At 41.9% G+C, this 25,660-nt stretch overlaps 1 protein-coding gene across 1 annotated transcript in view; it reads right to left on the bottom strand.

The window, feature by feature from the left end:
• Nucleotides 1-4,365: 4,365 nt before the first annotated feature.
• PAPSS2 (3'-phosphoadenosine 5'-phosphosulfate synthase 2) overlaps nt 4,366-25,660 on the bottom strand; it is a 55,826-nt gene continuing 34,531 nt past the window's right edge. Inside the window, 6 exon segments of the mRNA XM_043550734.1 lie at nt 4,366-5,817; nt 5,819-5,948; nt 6,543-6,772; nt 9,162-9,430; nt 16,308-16,443; nt 22,398-22,603. Of these exon segments, the coding sequence (XP_043406669.1) occupies nt 5,776-5,817; nt 5,819-5,948; nt 6,543-6,772; nt 9,162-9,430; nt 16,308-16,443; nt 22,398-22,603 (1,013 nt within the window). The 3' untranslated portion in view covers nt 4,366-5,775.

Raw genomic sequence — 25,660 nt, 5'->3', positions numbered from 1 at the left:
GTGGTTGGTGTTGAGTGCTTCACCATCTAGCCATGAGCAACTTTCCCACAAATTTGCACTTCTCAATGACCTAGAGGGGAGCCCTTCATGGTGGGATTTTTCCTCACCCAGCTCTGAGGGCAAAATACCACTTGGAGTCCTGACTGGAGCAATTCTATGTCTTTGTGTACCTGTTTGGGAAGAAAGTAGAGTTCTGAGATTATAGCTTTCTCTTGTGTGGCCATGACCGATGATACTCTTGCAGCCACCATTCAGCCTTCATTAGGTGCAGGTACACACTTGCAGCTGGTCAGTTTCAGGGTAGGGGTACTTCGGGTTTCCTCACCACTTCTAAACTCACACCAGCATCTGTGCATAATGCTTTCTACCATACCTGGTGGGCCAGAAGAATCTATCCTCTCCTGGCAGATGATGACCTGGCCTCAGTTACATCATCACTTCCTGTCTGGGTTACTGCAATACACTGTAGCCGGCCATGAAGCTCTTAGGAAACTCCAACTAGCACACAATGCTGCAGGGCATCTCCTCAGTAACGCTGGCTATTCTAAGCCCATCAAACCTGGCCTCTGCTCTCTACACTGGCTTCCCATAAAATATTAAGTTGAAGGTTTTTGTCCTTTTCTTCAATATACTCAGTGTCTTGGGCCTGGATATCTAAAGGTGCCCAAAGCTTCAGGAGAACTGTAGTCTACAACTGTTCCTTGGCCATAATGGAGTTGTCCACCATAAGGGTAAAGTTCATGCATGCAGGAGACCAAACTTTCTCAGGGGCTAGTTCTAGACTAGAATGAACTTTCATAAATACTAATGACCATCACAAACCTCACCACCGCAAGGTGCACTACTTCAAGCTACCTTTGACCTGCCTCCTCTTACACACAGTAACGTGCACATTAAAAAAAGTAAAACGTTAAAGTGCCATAACACTGCACACACAATTTTGCCCAACTGCTCGGTAAAGGATGAGAGCAAGAACAAACCACATGTGACAGATATTGGTTACATTATTTAACTTATTACAGGAAGGTGCTTGGAACAGTGAGGAGGGTGGTATAAGACCCTCACTTGAATCCCAATTACTTGATTCCTTCACCTTGGTGGTAGCAATTTTTTTTTCACATCAACCGCTTCTACAAGAGGGGAGTGAAGATTTCCACTTCTCCATTTTATTCCTGCTTTATAGGGAAGTGGATCCCAGCAGCATGTAGGTGCTCACAGGTTAGAGTCTGAAAACTGAGCAAACCAGATAGCCCCAAATTGCTTTTTATATCTGATGTGGGGTTGATGTAGTTACTAAGAAGTTGGAAATAGTGTGGCCTACGTGTGGGGTATTTTTTAAATAAAATGCCTGCATACCTATGTTAATCCTCATGCTGGAATCATGCTATAAGAAAGTAATAAGAAGGCATGGATAGTTCAGGAAACTGGCTGTAATAGGTTCTGCTGGTATTGATCCAATAAGTTTCTAGCATAGTTTCAGTGGCTACTCTCCCATGCTTGCCAAACCCCTGGAGATTAGAAGGCCAGGAGTAGCATGGTAGTGGAGAACTCATGTAAATTCAATGCTGACAGTCTGCATTCCCTTACAGGTAAATTTCGATGTGAATACATTTCAGAAAGCAAAAAAAGGTTGTAAAAAATTTCACAAAATGACAAGCAAATATTTAGACATAGAAATATATATTTGTACTAAAAGTGAATGTTTAATAACAGAGTATAGCGTTCAGAATATATTATGAATCATGAGATGCATCAGTCAAGGCACAAATTCCAGTCTTGTCTTTAATAAATATACTATAAAAATACTAGCGAATGGACTCAAATTATTCCTTTAAAATAGTGTAGTAAATTGTTTGGCTGTAACCATTTGGGTTTACTGCTTTTTCACAGACCACTTCTTTGTTTTAAGGTTAAAAAAAATGCAACACCACTTTTTAAAATATCAAATATTAATTAAAGTCACAGTATTACTTTTGTCTTTCAGGTCCCTGCCAGAGGGCCTGAATATAAAAGGCACTATTGTTTAATATATTTTTAGCTTTCTGTGTTACATTTGTAGTATTTAATTTCTTGAGGTATAATGCAACTTTTGGTTCCTTACTCTAGATTTTTAAAAGCAATAAGAAGCTGGAAATATTTGAAAAGTAAAATGTTTTAAAATAACATTTTGAATTGCTTCTGTAATTATGTGCATTGCACAATGGGAACAGCAAAACAATTTCACTTAATTATATATTTTACTAAACTAAATTACAAGCAGAAGCATGATTGTTTTACTATGTATAGATCTTTTTACAATTAAAACCACAAAATGAGAAGAATGCTAATTTCATTTTCAACACCTTTTAACCAGTTTTTGGACACCCATTAAAGTATTCTGAGATATATATAAAAATCTGCAAGATCAGAGACTGAAATCACTCACATTAATTCCTACAATAACTGTGTATATTTTCCCTAGAAAATGAATAACACAATATCATGTTCATGGAGGTAATAAGCTCCTACAGGTCTCCAGTAAATACCAACCATTACTTCAGCAGCTCTCATGTGCTTTCTTCTTCCTAGAAGTCCATGAAAGTAGATAGAACACGCTCCAATCACAATTTGGGCCTATTTGAGCCACTAGGGAAGTACAGTAACTCCTCACTTAACATTGTAGTTATGTTCCTGAAAAATGCGACTTTAAGTGAAACAATGTTAAGCAAATCCAAGCTTGGTTGAGGTGGTGGAGTCAGAGGGTGGGATATTGCCTTACTGCTAAATGATGAACTAGCAATTGGCTGAGCCCTCAAGGGTTAACCCATGGTTGTTAATGTAGCCTCACACTCTACAAGGCAGCACAAATGGAGGGAGGGGAGACAGCCTGGCAGGCACAGACACACCCTGTGTGTGAGAGAGAGAGAGATGTGCATTGCCCCTTTAAGTATGCTGACACCACTCTTAAGTACACTACCTTGTTAGAAGAAAAGGAGTACTTGTGGCACCTTAGAGACTAACCAATTTATCTGAGCATGAGCTTTCGTGAGCTACAGCTCACTTCATCGGATGCGTACTGTGGTATGCATCCGATGAAGTGAGCTGTAGCTCACGAAAGCTCATGCTCAGATAAATTGGTTAGTCGCTAAGGTGCCACAAGTACTCCTTTTCTTTTTGCGAATACAGACTAACACGGCTGTTACTCTGAAACCTACCTTGTTAAGTTAATCAGCAAGCTGAGACCGCAGCAGCTACTGCCAGGAAGCTTCCTCTGTCCTGAGCCCTGTCGTGTCTTCACCCCCCGCCCTGCTCAATGGAGATGGGGTAAGCGGGGTGCAGGAGCAGGGGGGGAGGGGGACACCCTGACATTAGCCCGCCTCTCCTCCCCACCAGCAAGCAGGAGGCTCTGGAGAGCAGCTCCAAGGCAGAGGGCAGGAGCAGCACACGGCAGTGGGGGGCGGGACAGCTGAACTGCTGGCAATTGATAGCCTGCTGGGCAGCTGCCGCACAGGGAACTTAGGGGAGCCGGGAGCTGATAGGGGGACTGCCAGTCCACCCTGGTTCCAAGCCCCCACCAGCTAGTGCCAACGGGCTGCTCTTCCTGCCAGCAGTGGACAAAACAGGCGGCTGCCAAACAACGTTAAAAGGGAGGATTGAGCAACTTTAAACGAGCATGTTCCCTAATTGATCAGCAACATAACAATGAAACAATGTTAACCAGGACAACTTTAAGTGAGGAGTTACTGCAGTGAGTTACAAAGTCTAGGCCTGGGTCCCCACACGGACAACCTGCTAACAGTTCCTTCTCTTCTAGACTGAGGGGTCTCCAGTGTACACAATGCCTCTGCTGACTACAAATATGGCAGGTGCAGGGAAGATGAAGCCAACAACCTCAATAATACCCAAAAACACAATGGCAGCTAATGCAGATTGGAAGATTAGTACAGTGTGTGCATGGTGAGCCTGCTTCCCCAGTGATCAGCCACATCCTGCAGCAGCTTACATTTCCAGATGGATTTATGGTGCAGCTCTCAGAAGAGTTCACTTTAGTAATCACAAGGTGGCAAACACGAAGTGATCACAGAAGCCACACTCATGTCCAAAAGAAACTTGTTACAACCTCCTGACCAGATACAGATGGGGGGAAAAAACCATCAACATCCCAGTCTAATAGCACCTGGAGATCCTAGCCCCCAGCTTACCCCCTGAAGCAACAACAGGCAACACACACACTCTCCATTAAGGAGGCACGTACAATTCACCATATTTTCCCATCTGCCATTTTCATTACTGTTTTTTCTAGATAGAGCTCCAGCCAGCTGTTCCTCACCCACGCCCCAATCTCTGGCAGACAGTGATAAAACAAATGGGCCTTATTTCTTTCCTCTCTTTAGAACAGCAGTAAGCTGCAACATGATGGGCATTAATAGGCTGTTGATCCATGACTTTTGTACATTATGGGCATGAAACTGATGGGAGAGTGTCTTCTTCCATAACTCTGTTAATGCACAGCCTGGAGGGGTTTACTGCAGTTACAGTAAATATGCATAATTTGAAAAACAAATGTTTAAAGCTAATCTTTCAGAAGGACAAAGTGTGTGTGTGTGGGGGGCTATCCTTCCTATATGGAAAGCATAAGCAAGGGAACATGTGTTAAACACTACATCTAAAATTTTTACTGTATAGCAAAATCAATTTTTCTAGCTCTCTCAATGACACCTTTCCCAAACCTCCTAGAGCCAAAATGGCCTTTCCAAAACAGGTTGTGGCCAGTTTGTTTCCTTTTTCTATTGGAAACTGGAAGCATTATATTTGACTAAATTAGCTTTTATTATAGAAAAGAGGGTAGAAAGTGGCAAGAAAGAGGCGCTAGCTTGACATTCTAAGGTGTGAAGAGACTATTTTAAACTGTCCCCACCTAAACTTGGCCTCTTTATTCAATAAGCTGAACTCGGATACTGATTCTCAAATCACATACACCAGTGTAAATCAGAAATAACCCCACTGTGGTCAGTGGCATTACACTGGTACAAAACAGATGAAGTTTTGGGCCTCATGCATCTCTTAGTACAGCTTCCTGCAGTCAAAGCAGGCCAGCTCCCCCGCAGTTCTGGGTGGGGAGGGAAAGTGCCACTGGGAGCCCTCAATGCAGGACTCAAAAGTTAAAGCACCACTTCTCCCAACCTCACCCTGGCACTCAAGCTGGGCTGATTTAAAATTGTGTCTTTTATGTAGAAAGCTAAACTTGGAGCTGCAATAAAGCTTAGTTCAGTTTCTTGACTGAAAAGTCCAAGTTTAAGTAGGAGGCATTAGAAAGAGAGGGGTGTGTGGTGGACAACAGAAACCCAGATATGTGCTGAAAAAAATCCTTCTGCCCATTGCAGAAGATGGGCTTCTTAAGGAATAAGGGAAATATAGTACATCATTTCTTTCCTATTTCCAGTTTGTATCTGATTTAAAGAGCATAACAGATATGTAACTACATCATGGCTATAAGGTCAAATTGTGTACCTTTGGGGGTTGGTGTACCACTAGGACATCACTAAAGATGTCCAGCTGGTCAGTCCTAATATGGCTTTGGACAATCATCCAAATAAATAACAGACCTGCTGCTGCTCCCTTTGAGGTTGAAAGGAAAATTCCCAATAATTTAGTGGGAGAAGGGCCAGGCCCAAAATACATACATTCAAAAACAATTTGACCCTATTAGAAAATGTTCTAACCTATCATTAGGATATTGAAAATGCAAATTAAGTGATCTGTAATACAGTAAATCAATCAATCAAGAGCTCACTCTTAATACCCATATTTCTGAGGAAAAGTAGAATTAATATTTTTTTTCCAGTGATTTGTAGTATTCAGTTAAGACTTTCCAAGCTTTTGGGGCCATGAACCCATCAGGTGGATTTTCGCCTTCTCGAGCAAGCTTCCTCATGCGTGTTCCAGAGATGAAGTCAAATTCATCGTGCCTACCACAGAACAGATATATGGATGAAATCAGTAAATTTTGTCTCCTTAAGTGCATCAAAGCCAAATCTTTTCAAATTTATTTTTTCTGCTATCCTCAGAATTTAATCTGAAAATTGCGATGTCTTCACTAACTCTGTAAGCACTAATGGCACAAATTTTTATCTACATGTGCAAATTTACCAGCAGCAATAAGAAGCAACGGGACCTCTATTAAAAGGACCTCTATTTTCACTATTACATTATATTATTAAATATAAAATACTTTTCTAAAAATAAGGAGAAGTATTTCTACTGTTTCCTAAATGTTGTTGTTCCTTAACCTTTTTGGTGAAGATCAAGCATAGCGTTAGTTTCATATGTGCTAACTCCTTTGTCTGGGTGTTGTGTCCTGTGCTGGCAGGCAAACAGACTCCTCACATAGGTGTTTTCATCCCTTAGTTCTTTTACTTCATTTACAGCCAAGTTATCTAAAATACTACAAAATTTTTTCTTTCTTCTGCTAAACTTCAACCCTTAAGAAATCCTTTAAATATTAAATATTATTTAAATATAATATGGGCTACTTTAAAGCAGATCATCATTCACTGTGTTACCTTTCTGGATTGTAAAAAATCATGGCCTTTTTTACTTTATTGTATGCTGCAACTCTGAAGGGAATGATTTCCACAGAGGCCAAGCCTGGTGCCATGCTAAGGACCTTCCCTCCTTGTGTGGGCTCATACAAATCTTTCTTGGTCTCTGGATGGGGCATGCCTGCAGGGTCTCGGCCCACAATGTAGAAATTGGCTCCAGCAATCATTCGAGCCCTACAGTGCCACTGAACCTGTGAAGGTGCAACACAAATACCATTATTTAAATGCAGGCCGACACTTGACACAGCATGTCAATATTTTTGTCTTGCTTTAATAAAAAATGTTTAAAAGCTAGGCAATGTCTTTATTTGGACAAGCATGAAAAGAATGACACTCTTCAGCTGGCTATTTGTTGTTTCTGGTTATAGATTTACCCACTTCACTTTCATCTACCACTGCTTTCACTTCCTCTACTTAAATAAAATGAAACTGGTCTAAAATTAAATTTCTGCAAAGGATGCATCTAGTGGAAATTGTACAGAGAGAAACTGATTTTGTTCTGTTTTTTACGGCTGTAAGAGTCCATGAGATCATTTGTTCTCTCTCTGTCTGATCACAGAACTCCTTAAATGAAATGATGCATGAAAACTGAGAGGCCATAACTGAAAAAGGCTGAAGAGTGATCACTTTACAAGTCTCTTTATTTACTAATAGTTGAATATATGCCATAACTTAAGTATGGCTGGCTGGATAATTGGGGCCTCTTGTGAAATGGGAAAGACTAGGGCATTCTTAATTACTTTAATATTAATTCCTCTCTCTATTGGGACCACCAAGAACTGACTGCCATAGTCTTGATTATGTGTGAGAGTTGCCCCAGCCTCTCCAGGAGGCCAGACAGATCACCCCAGCCAGGCCTAGAATCCCAGAGGTGCAAAGGTAAAGTAAAGCCACCTTTGCACCTCAGACCTCTCTTGAGTTGTCTGTCCTGCAAGGGGCAGCACAGAATGTGGCTGGATATATATATATACTCTCTGTGCCTCACAGTCTGTACACTGTCTCTGCTCAGCTATATTCCCTTCCCTTTTGTCACCCTCTCAATATTTAAATAGAAATTGAGACAGTCCATCTTCAGTAAAAAATGTATAACCACCAAACGTCCTGCACCCCTGGGGTGCTGTGTAAATAATGCTAGTATTACTGAAATTACTAGTTTAAAAGGCTAAGTAATTCCCCCAGAAATAAATTACTATTCCTTTCTCTCAGGATTTATATAGTATTGTAGTTCTATTTCCTAGTTATTTAATAGCCACGAGGCACAAATTTTTGTAAAAGCTCATGTGAAAGGAAGAGGCTGAAGGTTCCTACACTGCAGCCAAGTGACTGCCCAGCTGAGACAGGTATATGCTGCACGAGCAGATGAAACTGTGAGGAAAGTTCTGATTCCTTCGTGCTTTTATCCTAACCTCCACATTTGCCTACCTCAGGATATTTATTCCTTAGCTTTAGGGAAAGAATTACTGGGGAAAACTGAAGTAATGAATGTCCATGACCAGAAACTCCCAAAGGAGTGGAAATTAATAAGTAGTCAAAAGCCCAGTTACCCATTACATCTCCACCATGCCTTGTGTAGCCTTCACCTTCAGCACAGGCCGGTTCTATAAGCAGTCACTGCCAACGTGGACCTCTCAGGAGATAGTGCCACAGGTTTATCTATAGCAGTTCCACTGCCTCCAAATAAATTGTCCAGCACAAAATGAGTAGAGGGGGGAAGCAGGAACGGAAGGCAGATAGACTGAGTGGTGGGCACTACAAAGTAAAGAATTTACACCCTGCAAGCGGGTAGGAATGAGAACAGACCTACTGGGGGAATTCAGATGGCTCAGGGTAGAAGGAGGGAAAACTCATGGGAGACTTAACAAGTTTCCAGTACTTATGGAGGCCCAGATGGCAGACCTTGGTATTTCTGTGAGGTCTAGCCTTTTTAAAATTTGAACCCCTGGCTAATGTGATGATAAAACAAAGGTGCATTCATGTGGTGAACACTGAAGGAAATATGTAAACATATTGTATGACTATTAAAAAGTCCCTCATTCACTGATGCTTTGGGGGATAGCACAGGTTCTCAAAGACGAGTGGGACAGTTTTTTCATTTAGGAAGTCTGCTTTTAGATTACTTTGGTAAAAAGTTGTATTTATATATTTGTATCAAATTAAGCTACAACATAGACCGGCACAAGCGGGGGAAAATGTAAGTAACTATATGAAAATGATTGCCTGAAACATAGCTCAATAAAAATGGCTCTTATGTACTCCCTGTTTTTCAGTCATGTGTGTTTAGGTTATGTCCAGATTACCAGGTTGCAGATCCAGTACGGCAAAATCTAATCTGATGATTATTGAAGCAAAATTTACAGCTGGACTTTTTCAGATATTGGTCTGATCTTTTAATCCTGTCAATTAGCAAATCTTATCGGACTTGTACTGTAAGCAGAATTGATATGGAAGCTACTGATGAAGAATGAATAGGGTACCTCAGATGTCACTTACTATGTCAGTTCTCTGAATAAAGCCATATTTATGGATTTAAAATTCTGTGAATACTTCAAGGTGTTGGTTGTTACTTAAGAAATACATTACCTCTGTTGGACCAGCATACAACATGGGAGAGGGGAAGATTGCAACAATAGTTGACTTTGGGTCTAGGACATGTTCCTCAAGCACGGCTGCATGCTGCTTCATTCGCCACGCTAGTGGCACATCATCCTCTTTGGTCCAGCCTCCCAGAGGGTGAAGCAGAAGCACAGGATGTTTGTAACCTCTTTCCAGCAGACGGCTTTTGGTGTCCTGCATGAGCAGAGCATGACCATTGTGGACGGGGTTGCGCAGCTGAAATGCGAATACGGCATCTAAGCAAGAAAGATTCAGAACAGTGTCATAAGTCTGATAAGATGATTAACAACGGCACTAACCTGAACACCTAACAGGAAGTACATTTATACACTATGTAAGTTATGAGCATCAAATTATGACAACCTCTGCTGTTTATGTTCCCTGATATTATTATTTGTATGAATGATCTGTATTACCATAGTGCCTAGGAGCCCTAGTTATGGACCAGAATCCCATTGTGCTAGGTGCTGCACAAACACAGAACAAGAAAACAAAATAAGCAACTTTATCTTCACGTGGAATGGTTGCTACAATATTTAAATTACATATGTATTATTCCTCTTAAATGCTCTGTGATATCTTTTCATTGTGCACATTTTCTCTGAGGTTGATCTTGGTTATATCATCCTACTCTGGCCAATGTATTTTTCACCTTCTCATTAGAAAGTGTATTTCCAATCATCCTCTAAACTTCACTTCTGAAAATATTTGTTTGTTTGTTTTCAAAGTTCAATAAAATGCTTAGGGAGTTTGGAAAATCTACAATAAAAGCACCCACCTTCTAAAACAAGGTCAAATTTGTTATGCAGAGTTGTAGGTGACTTGTGGAACTTCTCTCCCCAGTGTGGACATGTTTTGGTGATTGGTCTCAGGATAAAAGCCCAAGATATGCACCTTAAGAAACTTAAACCTGCCTTCATCAAACACCACCAGAGACGTAGATTGCATCATGGAACAGGCCACCCAAATACCCCAAGAGAACCTGCTTCAATAAAGCGAAAAAAAAGCTCCCCCAACCACACACCCCAACTTGTCACTTGGTACCTCCACACTGGAACTGTACTCCACACTGTAATTAAACAACTACAACCCACACTTGATGGGGACTACATCCTGAAAAATGTTTCCTGAACCTCCTCTTTTGGCCTTCAAACAACCCCCGAACCTCAACAAGCATTTCATAAGATGCAAGTTCCCCACCAACCAGGACACAACCCAAAGCAGCACCACACCCTGCCAGAACAACAGATGCAAAACCTGCTGACATATCTTCACTGCTATGATGATCGATCCCCCTCTCCCCTCGCAACACACCTTTCAAGTTCCGTGGGTTCTACACATGCATATCACAACACGTGATGTGCTTCATCCATTGAACTAAATGCCCCAGTAATAACTATGTGGGTGAAATGAGACAAACACTACGCTCTCAAACGAACTCACACAGAAAAATGTTAAAAGACAAAAACACTATCACTCAGGGGTGAACTCTTTTCACAAAATGATCACTCCATATCTGCCCTCTCAGATCTGCCCAACATTTTCAAAAGATAAGCCTGGGAGCCTAAATAATTTTGGTAAACATTAAAAATCACAGACTGAAGAGAGACACCAGATTTATGGCTTATTACAACCATCTGTAACCTACTAATCCCTATTTTTTGTCCTATGACTGCAGAGCTGTTAATGGGCCACTTCATCTTGAAATGGCCCCTTAGGATATGTGTTAACTACTTAGGCTAAATAATCTGTTCTACCTTGTATTTAGCTGTGACACTCTGAGTATGTCTACACTGCAATTAAAAACCCACAGCTGGCCCATGCCAGTTGACTCCGGCTCGTGGGGCTTGGGCAAAGGGACTATTTAATTGTGATGTGGGTATTTGGGTTTGGGCTGCAGCTCGGGCTCTAGGGCCCTGCGAGGTGGGAGAGTTCCAGAACTCAGGCTGCAGCCCGAGCCTGAACATCTACACTGCAATTAAACAGCCCTGCGAGCCCAAGCCAGCCAGGATCAGCCACGGGTGTGTCACTGCACTGTAGACATATCCTCTGAGTACCTTTCCCAGACCCGATGAAGAGCTCTGTGTATCTCAAAAGCTTGTCTCTTACACTAACAGAAGTTGGTCCAATAAAGACATTACCTCACCCATCTAGTCTCTCTAATGTTGGTGAAGCCTTCCAGGAACTAACACAATGGAGCTTCAATATAGCGACAGGTTTCAGAGTAGCAGCCGTGTTAGTCTGTATTCGCAAAAAGAAAAGGAGTACTTGTGGCACCTTAGAGACTAACCAATTTATTTGAGCATAAGCTTTCGTGAGCTACAGCTCACTTCATCGGATGCATAAAGTGGAAAGTACAGTGAGCGGATTTTATATATACACACAGAGCATGAAAAAATATACATTGTAAGGAGAGTGATCACTTAAGATGAGCTATTACCAGCAGGAGAGTGGGGTGGGGGGAGAGAAAACCTTTTGAAGTGATAATCAAGGTGGGCCATTTCCAGCACATTTCCAGGAGTTAACAAGAACATCTGAGGAACAGTGCGGGGGGGGGGCGGGGGGGGAGAGGAATAAACAAGGGGAACTAGACAAGCCATTTACAACACACACTTTGCTTCTCTACAACAGAAAAAGGACACTAAATTATCTAAACTACTACATGCCACAAGGGGCCACAGCAATGGTTCCCTTAACCCACCCAGCAATATTGTTAATCTATCCAACTATACTCTTAACCCAGCAGAAGAATCTGTCCTATCTCGGGCCTCCCCTTCTGCCCCTCCACCCCCACGAACATGATACAGTTCTGTGGTGACCTAGAATCCTATTTTCGACCTCTCCGACTCAAGGAATATTTCCAACACACCTCTGAACAACATACTAATCCACAGAGACCTTCCTACCAACTCTACAAAAAGAAGGATTCTAGGTGGACTCCTCCTGAAGGTCGAAACAGCAGACTGGACTTCTACATAGAGTGCTTCCGCCGACGTGCACGGGCTGAAATTGTGGAAAAGCAGCATCACTTGCCCCATAACCTCAGCCGTGCAGAACACAATGCCATCCACAGCCTCAGAAACAACTCTGACATCATAATCAAAAAGGCTGACAAAGGAGGTGCTGTTGTCATCATGAATAGGTCGGAATACGAACAAGAGGCTGCTCAGCAGCTCTCCAACATCACTTTCTACAGGCCATTACCCTCTGATCCCACTGAGGGTTACCAAAAGAAACTACAGCATTTGCTCAAGAAACTCCCTGAAAAAGTACAAGAACAAATCCGCACAGACACACCCCTGGAACCCCGACCTGGGGTATTCTATCTGCTACCCAAGATCCATAAACCTGGATCCATAAATCCTGGGCGCCCCATCATCTCAGGCATTGGCACCCTGACAGCAGGATTTTCTGGCTATGTAGACTCCCTCCTCAGGCCCTACGCTACCAGCACTCCCAGCTATCTTCGAGACACCACTGACTTCCTGAGGAAACTACAATCCATCGGTGATCTTCCTGATAACACCATCCTGGCCACTATGGTTGTAGAAGCCCTCTACACCAACATTCCACACAAAGATGGACTACAAGCCATCAGGAACACTATCCCCGATAATGTCACGGCAAACCTGGTGGCTGAACTTTGTGACTTTGTCCTCACCCATAACTATTTCACATTTGGGGACAATGTATATCTTCAAATCAGTGGCACTGCTATGGGTACCCGCATGGCCCCACAGTATGCCAACATTTTTATGGCTGACTTAGAACAACGCTTCCTCAGCTCTCGTCTCCTAATGCCCCTACTCTACTTGCACTATATTGATGACATCTTCATCATCTGGACCCATGGAAAAGAAGCCCTTGAGGAATTCCACCATGATTTCAACAATTTCCATCCAACCATCAACCTCAGCCTGGACCAGTCCACACAAGAGATCCACTTCCTGGACACTACAGTGCGAATAAGCGATGGTCACATAAACACCACCCTATACCAGAAACCTACTGTCCATTATTCCTACCTACATGCCTCCAGCTTTCACCCAGACCACACCACACAATCCATTGTCTACAGCCAAGCTCTACAATACAACCACATTTGCTCCAACCCCTCAGACAGAGACAAACACCTACAAGATCTCTATCAAGTGTTCTTACAACTACAATACCCACCTGCTGAAGTGAAGAAACAAACTGACAGAGCCAGAAGAGTACCCAGAAGTCACCTACTACAGGACAGGCCCAACAAAGAAAATAACAGAACGCCACTAGCTGTCACCTTCAGCCCCCAACTAAAACCTCTTCAACGCATTATGAAGGATCTACAACCTATCCTGAAGGACGACCCATCACTCTCACAAATCTTGGGAGACAGGCCAGTCCTTGCCTACAGACAGCCCCCCAACCTGAAGCAAATACTCACCAGCAACCACACACCACACAACAGAACCACTAACCCAGGAACCTATCCTTGCAACAAAGCCCGTTGCCAACTGTGTCCACATATCTATTCAGGGGACACCATCATAGGGCCTAATCACATCAGCCACACTATCAGAGTCTCGTTCACCTGCACATCTACCAATGTACATTGCTCAAACTGGACAGTCTCTACGTAAAAGAATAAATGGACACATATCAGATGTCAAGAATTATAACATTCATAAACCAGTCAGAGAACACGTCAATCTTTCTGGTCACTCGATTTCTGATCTCAAAGTGACTATCCTTCAACAAATAAACTTCGAAAACAGACTCCAACGAGAGACCACTGAATTGGAATTAATTTGCAAATTGGATACAATTAACTTAGGCTTGAATAGAGACTGGGAGTGGTTGAGTCATTATACAAAGTGAAACTATTTCCCCTTGTTTATTCCTCCCCCCCGCCTCCTGTTCCTCAGATGTTCTTGTTAACTCCTGGAAATGTGCTGGAAATGGCCCACCTTGATTATCACTTCAAAAGGTTTTCTCTCCCCCCACCCCACTCTCCTGCTGGTAATAGCTCATCTTAAGTGATCACTCTCCTTACAATGTATATTTTTTCATGGTCTGTGTGTATATATAAAATCTGCTCACTGTGCTTTCCACTTTATGCATCCAATGAAGTGAGCTGTAGCTCACGAAAGATTATGCTTAAATAAATTGGTTAGTCTCTAAGGTGCCACAAGTACTCCTTTTCTTTCTTCAATATAGCAACACTCTTCATCTGCCAAGAAAGTTCTGTCTTGTGGGTGTCACAGGTTCCATCCTCTCCCCCTTTTTATTTGGGGTGACAACAGATCTCAGTGGCAGGAAGAAAGTGAGGTCAGCTGTTATGGTGCTCCCTGTTTAACCAGGGAGGCAAGTGTAGGGGAAAAATCAGACTGAATTTGGTACAAATAGCATGCCTTTCCATGACAAGCCTGTGATTTCCAGTGAAGCCTCAACTATATAGTACTAATATATTATTATTTGTATTAATAAGAATATTTTCTATCTACACTATGATGGGAAAACTGCAAAGCCCTTGAAATTATTTATTATTAGATGCAGAAATTTAGAAGAGAAGACTAAACCAAGCCTTATATTTAGATCTACTGTATGATTTCATTTTTGGGCTGATCATAAAGAGAACTGTTAACTATTCTGTGACGGGTTGGATCACAGAAACCCCCTGGGAGTTGCCACCTGATGTGCCAAGACTACTTCTGCTCCTGCTTTCCTGCCCTGTCAGCTTAGGACTTCAGTGTCCTGCCTAGTTTGAGCCAGACCCACTAGCCTGCTGCAAACCCAGACCCAGGTCTGAACCACATCCCCTAACAGCTGTAGGCTTAACTGAAAGCAATTTAAGAAGTGTTCCTGCCTTTAACACTCAGATGCCCAACTCCCAATGGGGTCCAAACCCCAAATAAATCCATTTTACCCTGTATAAAGCTTATACAGGGTAAAATCATAAATTGTTCACCCTCTATAACACTGATAGAAAGGTATGCACAGATGTCTGCACCTCTCCCTCCCCAGGTATTAATACATACTCTGTGTTACTTTTAATAAGTAAAAAGTGATTTTATTAAATACAGAAAGTAGGATTTAAGTGGTTCTAAGTAGTAACTGACAGAACAAAGCGAATTACCAAGCAAAATAAAATAAAACACCGCAAGTCTAAGTCTAGTATAGTAATAAAACTGAATACAGATAAAATCTCACCCTTAGAGATGTTTCAATAAATTTCTTTCACAGACTGGACACCTTCCTAGTCTGGGCACAATCCTTTCCCCGGTACAGCCCTTGTTCCAGCTCAGGCGGTAGCTAGGGGATTCCTCATGATGGCTGCCCCTTTGTTCTGTTCCACCCACTTATAGATCTTTTGCATAAGGCGGGAATCCTTTGTCCCTCTGGGTTCTCATCCCTCCTTCTCAATGGAAAAACACCAGGTTAAAGATGGATTTCAGTTCAGGTGACATGATCACATGTCACTGTAAGACCCCAAGCCTTCATTCCTCCCAGCCTGACTCACAGGAAGGCCTGCAAGCAAACAGAGCCATCCACAGTCAATTGTCCTGGTTGATGGGATCCATTAAGATTCCAAACCATCATTAATGGCCCACACTTTGCATAACTACAATAGGACCTCAGAGTTATATTTCATATTTGTATTATATTTCAGATACAAGAGTGATACATTTATACAAATAGGATGACCACACTCAGTAGATTATAAGCTTTGTAATGATACCTTACAAGAGACCTTTTGCATGAAGCATATACCAGTTACATTATATTCACACTCATTAGCATATTTTTATAAAATCATTTAGAGCGCAACATCACATATTCACATACTTTTTGATCAACCTCAGCAAAATAATTCAATGCAAGTCCGTGAAATGTCTAATTTTCACATCACACACGTGCAACAGGAACAGATCTATTAGAATTTTTTAAGGTAGTGTGCATGCTGAAAATTCCCTAGCAGGAAATTATCTAGTTTAAGCTCCACTTTATTGTGATTAGTCTTGTGATATTTGTCTCAAAGTGAGGATCTTTTAGAGGGAGACAAAGGATAATTAGGCACTAGTCCAGCTGAGATTGTGAAGAGGGTGTAATATCACAAAGTCATATGCTTACCAGCATTCATTTCTTTAAACTTCTGTCTGAGCTCCAGTGGTGTCAAGCGGTATTGGTCCAGTCCATCATTCCATTTTATTTTCTCTAACACAAGAAGATCACCACCAGCCAACCAATCCCCACTTTCCATCACCATCTACAAATCATAAATATACACACACATACATATATTAGTCACGGGATATCTGCTAAATACTAAAACATTTGTATTCATTTTATCTTTCATTAAATGCCTCCACAGTACAACTATCAGTGACTTACTGAGTGGCTGCATCTAACCTAAGTGTTTCTCTCCTTGAAATGCAAGGCTAGAGGGGACCTTGCCAGGTCATCTAGGCTGAGGTAGGACCAAGTATCCTGACAAGTGATTGTCTAACCAGTTCTTAAAGACCTCCAGAATGATGGGGATTCCACCACCTCCCTTTGAAGTTTAGTTCAGTGTTTTACTATCCATATAGTTAGAAAGTTTTTCCTAATATCTAACCTAAATCTCCCTTGCTGCAGAGTAAGTCCATTATATCTTGTCCTACCTTGAGTGGAGATGGAAAACAAATGAATATGTCCTCTTTATAACAACTCTAAACATATTTAAAGGCTATCAGGTCCCCCTCTTCTCTGCCCCTAACCCAAGACTTCTTTTCTCAAGACTAAACATGTCCAGTTTTTTAACCTTTCCTCAGAGGTCAGGTTTTCTAAACTTTTTACCATTTTTGTTGCTCTCCTCTGGACTCTCTCCAATTTGTCCACATCTTTCTTAAAGTGTGGAGCCCAGACTGGACACAGTAATGAGGGTGAGGCCTCACCAGGACTGAGCAGAGCAGGACAATGACTGCCTGTGCCTTACATACAACACTCTTGTTAACAGAACTCAGAATATTAGCCTTTTTTACAATTGCATCACATTGTTGGCTCATATTCAATTTGTAATTCTCTTCAACCCCCAGATCTTTTTCAGCAGTACTACTGCCTAGCCTGTTATTTACTATTCTGTAGTGTGCATTTGATTTTTCCTTCCAAGTGAAGTACTTTGCACTTGTCTTTCCCGAGGCCTGGTCTACACTAGGAAATTAGGTTGGTATAACTACGTTGCTCAAGGGTGTGAAAAAGCCACACCCCTGAGCAATGCAGTTAAATCAGCCTAACCCCCAGTTTAGACAGTGCTAGGTCGATGGGAGAATTCTCCCATCATACTAGCTACCACCTCTTGGAGAAGTACATTACCTATACCGACGGAGGAACCCCTCCTGTCAGAGTAGGCAGCATCTTCTTCACTGAAGCTCTACAGTGGTGCAGGTGCAGTGGTACAGGTGCGTTGGCTGCAGTGTTTTCAGTATAGACAAGCCCTAAATTTCATCTTCTTGATTTCAGACCAATTTTCCAATTTGTCAAAGTTGTTTTGAATTCTAATCCTGTCCTCCAAAGTGCTTGCAACCCCTCCCAGTTTGGTGTAATCTGTGGATTTCATAACATACTCTACACTTCATTATCCAAACCATTAATGGAAATACAGTAACTCCACATTTAATGTTATAGTTATGTTCCTGAAAAATGCAACTTTAAGCGAAACAATGTTAAGCGAATCCAATTTCCCCATAAGAATTAATGTAAATGGGGGGGTTAGGTTCCAGGGAAATTTTTTTTTTGCCAGACAAAAGACTACACACACACACACACACACACACACACACACAGAGTGTATAAGTTTTAAACAAACAATTTAATACTGTACACAGCGATGATGATTATGAAGCTTGGTTGAGGTGGTGGAGTCAGAGGGTGGGATATTTCCCAGGGAATGCCTTACTGCTAAATGATGAACTAGCAATTGGCTGAGGCCTCAAGGGTTAACTCGTTTTTAATGTTGCCTCACACTCTTCAAAGCAGCACAAATGGAGGGAGGGGAGACAGCATGGCAGGACAGAGACACACCCTGTGTGTGAGAGAGAGATGCGCATTTCCCCTTTAAGTACGCAGACACCACTCTTAAGTACACTACCTTGTTAAGTTAATCAGCAAGCTGAGACCTCAGCAGCTGCTGCCAGGAAGCTCCCTCCATCCTGAGCCCTGTTGTGTCCCCCCCGCCCCCCCCCCGCTCTACGGATATGGGGTAAGCGGGGTACAGGAGCAGAAGGGAGGGGGACACCCTGACATTAGCCCCCCTCTCCTCCCCACCAGCAAGCAGGAGGCTCTGGAGAGCAGCTCCAAGGCAGAGGGCAGGAGCAGCACATGGCAGTGTGGGGGAGGGACAGCTGCTGCACAGGGAACTTAGGGGGGCTGTCGATCCACCCTGGTTCCAAGCCCTCACCAGCTAGCTGCAACAGGCTGTTCTTCCTGCAAGCAGTGGACAAAGCAGGCGGCTGCTAAACGACATTATAAGGGAGCATTGCACAACTTTAAACGAGCATGTTCTCTAATTGATCAGCAACGTAACAACGTTAACTGGGACGACTTTAAGTGAGGAGTTACTGTATAGAATAGTACCAGACCCACTAGATAGGTCCCCCAGTTTTACAGCAAATCATTGATAACTGTTTTTTACTTATGGTCTTTCAACCAGTTATGCGCTCACCTTATAATCATTTCAACTAGACCACATTCCCCTAGTTTGCTCATGAGAATGGTATGTGGGACTGTGTCAAAAGTCTTACTAAAATAAAAATATATCATGTCTACAGCTTCCCCTGATCCATAGACCAGTAACCCTGTCAAAGATGGAAATAGGTTGGTTTGGCATGATTTGTTCTTGACAAATCCATGCTGGCTCTTCCTTACAGCCATATTATCCTCCAGGTGCTTACAAATTGATTAATAATTTGTTTCAGTATCTTTCCGGATATTGAAGTTAGGCTGCCTGGTTAATAATTCCGGAATCTCTTTGTTCCCCTTTTTAACAATAGGTACAATGTTTGTCCTTCTCCAGTTGTCTGGGTCCTGCATCATCCTCCATGAGTGTGCAAAGATAATATTTAATAGTTACAGTATTGCTTCAGCTAGTTCAGGGGCGGGCAAATTTTTTGGCCTGAGGGCTGCATCGGGTTTCTGAAATTGTATGGAGGGCCAGTTAGGGGAGGCTTTGCCTCCCCAAACAACCAGGCATGGCCTGACCTGCGCCCCCCAATCTAACCCCTCCTGCTTCTCACTCCCGACAGCCCCCCCCCCCCGGGGGACCCCTGCCCCAGACAGCCCCCACTCTCTGTCCCCTGACTGCCCCCAGACCCCCGGCCCTAACTGCCCCCCGCTGGCCCATCCAAACCCCCCTCTCCTTCCTGACTGCCCCCTGGGAACCCTGCCACATCCAACCACCCCTTCTCCCTGTCCCCTGACTGCCCCTCCCAGGACCCCGTCCCCTGACTGCCCCCCCATCCAACCCCGTTCCCTGCCCTCTGGCTATCCCGACCCCTACCCACACCCTGATCACCCACCCCCCCGAACTCCCCTGCCCTCTATCCAACGCCCCCTGCCCCCTTACCACGCTGCCTGGAGCACCGGTGGCTGGCGGCGCAGCTGCACCAGGACAGGCAGCCGCACCGCGCAGCACAGAGCACCGGGTCAGGCCGTGGCTCTTCAGCTGCACTGTCCCAGGAGCTCGCAGCCCCGCCACCCAGAGCATTGTGCTGGCGGTACAGTGAGCTGAAGTTGTGGGGGAGGAGGAACAGCGGGGGAGGAGCTAGGCAGGACGGTTCCCTGGGCCGGATGTGGCCCGCAGGCTGTAGTTTGCCCACCTCTGAGCTAGTTCCTTAAGTATCCTAGGAGAATTTCATCATGCCCTGCTAATTTGAATGCATCTATCTAAATGTCCTTGAACCTGTTATTTCCTTATTCTAGCTAGTGTTCCTTCCCCCTTGTTGTTAATATTAATTGTGTTGAGTATCAGGTCACAATTAACCATTCTAATGATGACTGAAGCAAAAACAGGCATTAAACAATTCAGCCTTCTTGAGGTCATTTGTTATCAGCCCTCCTTCCCTGCTAAGTAGTGGACCTACACTTCCCTTCATTTTTCTCTTGCTCACATTGTATTTATAGATCCTCTTCTTATCACCTTTTATGTCCTTTGCTTGGTGTAACTCATTTTGTGCCCTAGCCCTTCTGATTTTGTCCCTACATGCTTGTGCTAGTCTTTTGTACTCCTCCTCAGCAATTTGTCTATGTCTCCACTTTTTGTAGGATTGCTTTTTGATTTTCTGATCATTAAACAGCTCCTGATAGAGCCATATTGACCTCTTACTATTCTTCCCATCTTTCCTTTGCATTGGGATAGTTAGCTGCTGTGCCTGTAATATGGTCTCTTTAAGAAACTGTCAGCTCTTCTGAATTCCTTTTTCCCTTAGATTTTCTTCACATGGCAACATACCTACCAGTTCAGGTCAAGTATGCTTTTTGAAGTCCATTGTCTTTATTCTGCTGCTCTTACTCTTTCCTTTCCTTAGAATCATGAAATCTATCATTTCCTCATCACTTTCACCCAAAGACTGGATGATACTTTCAAAAACATTTTATTTAGGCATGATTCTGCTTATATATTTAATCTTCCTTGTTTTTGTTTTTTAATTACTGGATACATTTTCTTTTGGAAAAGTCAGGGTGTAAAACGCTACGTAAATGTAACAGACAAGGTTAAATGCACCTCAGGCTCCATGCAACCTGATGGTAGAAAGTCTGCCAGGAGAGGAGAGAAGCAGCAATAAAAAGTAGAAACAAACAGGTCTTCCTTCTTCTGGTTGGGGAATTGTAGTGCTCCGGCAAAGTTCAAGTAGCACACAGCACTAGCTGAGGAGGGGCTGTTGCAAGGGTGACCCAAAATGTTTCCATTCAGTGGGTCCTTTCAATAACTCCTGCCAATGGGACGCCTATGGAGTTCCTGGCAGACTTTAGAGCTCAAAATGTGACCTATATAGCACTCTGAAGTTAACTCAAAAGACGAACAACAGTATCAGTCAACTCCTGTAAGTGCCACTGAAGCAGCTTTGAAATGCCTAGGAATTGTGCTGTATTGTAGTCTTTCATCTAGCATGTATTTGTCTGGTATCTTGTCGTTCTTTTAACAAATGCCACCCAACTGGTTTCAACTGGCATAGCTCCACTGGGCCCAATTACTGCTATACTGATTTACATCAGCCGATGTTCTGGATCTTGGCCTTCACACTGCATGTTTTGTTTCTCTTTTCTGCATTAAATGCCCGGTATTCATGGGGTTCTTTTCTTCCTGACGATTTCACAGTGGTCCCCACAGCCACTGGCATTGTTACACCAATTCCCACAAATAAAAAAACATAGTAGTATCAGATCAAAAGCCTTTTTGTTTTCATTATGCGTAAGCAGAATTGACATGACTGCTGGTTTTGAAAGTAGACAGTCAAAGTTGGCTACTCATTTTAAGCAAAGACACTAACTAATATGTACCATATACTAATGAAAATTATTATTTGTGTTTTTGTTCAGAGGAGATGGGTAAAGATAAGATGCAGAAAATTTAAAAAAATCCCAACATTCTTCTATGATTAGTAGAAAGAAGTAAAAAGCACCATTCAAAGTTCATTTTAATTATGTTTTGTTTCATGCCTCAATTCTAGCTCTCAGCCAGTGATTTGCCATGCTAGAATGTTGAATAGCATCACAGAGAAAACCAAAACACTGATTCATGGAAATTTAGGGAGTGAAAGTATTAGATCAATATGAACATGTTTTAGCTAAAAAACAAAACAAAAAAAACCCCCAACAACTGTACTTATGTATATAATGAGCTTTTGTAGAAAACTCTCCAGCTATTTTGTGGTGTTCTATATCCACCCCCTCCCCACGCATTTGATTTTGAGTTCCATGAGGTTGATGGAATAAATTGCTCTCTCATTAACCAACAAACATGATGTTCAGGGACCGTTTACACGTCAAGAAATCAATTCTCCTTTGTGATCCTAAAGCGATCTTTTCCAGTGAATGGTTCCTTGCATTTTACTTTGAGTACAAAAAACACCATGTATATTCCTAATAGGAAACATACTATTCCATGCTCTCTACTTTACAGGTTGCCTTAGTTTTTAATTCCTGAAGACTTATTATTGCAAACAGGGAAATTACTAACACACTTACTTTGATATGTGGGTGCTTCACACAGGTTGTCCCCCACACGCGCGCACAGCGTTCCTCCTTCCTATGTTCATAGAACTCTGGGTTTCTGAGGATTGCTACCCTTTGGCCATTATACTCAAGTGCAAATGCAGAGCAGCCATCCAGCCGTTTCTTATCTTCCGTAGCAACAGGGAGCACAATGGGAATGCTCAGGTTAATAACGCCATCTGTGATGAGAACACCACCATATTTTAATATACTTAAAATGGCTAAAGCATCACACACACACACACACGGCTCTTACGAAAATGTTCTGAAAGAGGAAGTCCTAACCCAGGACTGAATGAATGATCATAGATGCTGGATCAATTGGTCTAACGACCTCATTCAATTATTCACATGATCATACTGATTTTACTCTGGGGTTAGGTTTTTCTCCTTGTTTTTGCTTGGAAATAGACGTATTGTTTCCCTATAAGAATTAAAATTCATAAGAAAGAATCATTAAACAATTTAGCAGTTGTAACTGTGACAGTGATTACGTGGCAATCTAAGACAAATTTTCAATATTCTGCTGATTTAGCATCCTGGAGATTTTTCATGTGATGATTTTAATACTATGTGGATTTTGCCATTCTTCATTTCATTTTTTATAAAATGGTTTATCATTCATCTATGTGTAGCAGTTGTAGATTAGCTTCAAGCACAATCAGGTACTTAAAATGTAGTCGTGTGTGATCCAACCAGGTAAATTTCCCTTTGTTTAAATCTTCCTGACTGAAACATGCTTTCACAAATTATTCAGAGGTATGTTTAAAAAGTCAAAAGTGCAACCTCATATCAGGTCTATTTATTTAAATAATACCAACCAATACTCAGAGATCAATTAGTAAAGCCAATGTGGTAACAAAACATGGAATAATTTCTTAAATAAATCGTTTTGGTTTATGGTTTTCCAGCTTTAATTACAATACACAGAACAGTCACTTTTGATATATGCAAATACAACTTGCATAGTTATATGATTAGTATTCTCATGAACCTAGTTAACGGCATATTGGAGGTCTGGTATTATGTATAACTGGTTGGATCATAAACAACTTGGTGCCCGTTCCAGTAACCGAATTTAGATTTTATTTTTCTATGGCATTTTATATAATTTATGTTAGTCTCTAATTGTAATTATTTCCATAGTATCTGGAAAACAATTAAATACATACTAACTAGAGCTACCAACTCTACCCTTTCCTAGGGGAATAAAAATGTAAACAAACACCTATGTTTTTAACTTCCCCAAAAATACCTTTTACAGTAATAGATTCAGGAACTAAATCAATCTGAAACTTCAAACAGCTATTGCATAATTTTTAGTTTGGATATTTCCTTGCATTGTCAAGACTATTTTTTTCTCTTTTGCTGTCAACTAAATGTTGCTCTGTATGGTTCAGTGCTATTTATTTAATTTGCTACCTGTTCTCATAACACTTATTTCACCCCAAAACTGTTGAATGTGTATAGTTTCTCCATAATGAAATCGTCAGAAAATAAATATATATATATATATACATATATATATATATATATATATATATATACACATATACACATATACATACATACACCCACACACACACACACAACAGGTAAGACATTCCAAAACAGGTAAGACAAGCTGTGTGCCAGCTGCATGCATTCAAAAGAATTCATTAATAGAACTGATTGAAAAGTGGAGGGGGTTAGTTTTGCATTAAAAAAAAAACACCAAACATTTTCAGCTGAAAACTTGTTTTTTCCAACAAAAAACTCCGTTTTCCACAGAAAGCAGACACTTGTCACAAAAAAATTCATTTAGCTGAAAACCCAATTTTCTGTCAAAGAACTTTTGACAGAAAATTTTTATCCAGCCCCTATTAGTCATGTTATTTTCTGACTCTATCCTAATAATTTTGGAGCACACTACTTCTCATCTCTAAAGGGGAGAACAGTACCACTCAATAAATCTGTGTGGCACGGATTTAATTAATATATATCTTATTAATATACCTTTTGAGCCGTTTGAAGGTAAATAAAATGAAATTAGATATTTATACATGTTTGGAATGTCTCTCTTATGCTACCACACGTGACTTCTTGTTTCACAGGAGAGGTTAAATACTTTACAAGGCACCTCAGTATACCCTACAGAAACAGGGGAACATATTTAAGACAGGGGGTTTTGTACATAGCCAAATTACTAGAATATAAGTGTGACTTATTACTGAGAGGTTATGGGACTCAAAATGTATTATTAGTAAAAACTGGTAACACGAACTTGGACAGGTAAGTGCCAATGCTTCTACTGCTCACTTTATTCTGATTGCATCCTTCAAGACATAACTATTTTTTGGTCAGTCCTAGGCTGAGGGTTCAAATTCTATGCTAATCAGGCAGGATGACTTGCCTGCCTTTTTTTGAAAGTCCAGTCCCAAACGTTTATTTAGGAACATATAATGGTGTCCACTGCCTCTGCACCTAACCACTTTACATCACTAAATACAACCACTAATAAAGAAATAAGGGCTTTGCAATGAAAGAAAGTCAGAGAACCCCACTTCCTGCTCTCGAAATGTTAGTCAAAAGCCAGCCCAACAGATACACAGTGACCACCAAACTCAGACCACCAGGGACAGCAGATGCCAGTGGCATGGGACTGCAACTGAAAATACCTTTGCTGCCTGTTTGGGAGAAGTTAACACACATAATGAAAAAAGCAAGTGCTGCAATAAGTGGGTCCCAAGCCAGTTAGGGCTCTACACGTAGTAACCAACAGTATGAAACACAAAAAACAAAACAAAACAAGACATTCAGTACAAGCAACAGAGCACTGGTGCTGTGAACTCATCATGGGGCATCCCACTCAAGTGATGAGCCACTGCAATCTGATCCAAATGGTGCTTCATGGTGATATTCAAGTGTAGCAACAAAACAGTAGTTTAACCTGGAAGTTACAGAGGTGTGGATTATTGCGGTGAGGTCTGCATCAGAGGGAAAGAGTTACAGCCACCAGGCCAGCAGTTGTCAAAAGGCGCTTGGGGCCACCAGAGCCACCTGGGAATCCAAAAGCAGGGATTACAGCAATGTGATCTTTAGACTACAAACTGTATTGACAAAGCTACACTTGCCCTGTTCCCAGCTTCAACACTTTTGTCTCATGAGGTTGAACATAAATATTGATGAGACCAAATTAGCTCATCAGGCACTGGGATCAGCAAAAGGACCACAGTTGTGGATTTGATGAACAGGAG

This window comes from Chelonia mydas, chromosome 7 (genome assembly GCF_015237465.2).
Source record: "Chelonia mydas isolate rCheMyd1 chromosome 7, rCheMyd1.pri.v2, whole genome shotgun sequence".
NCBI classification, from domain to species: domain Eukaryota; kingdom Metazoa; phylum Chordata; order Testudines; family Cheloniidae; genus Chelonia; species Chelonia mydas.
This window is presented reverse-complemented; position numbering and strand designations above follow the sequence as displayed.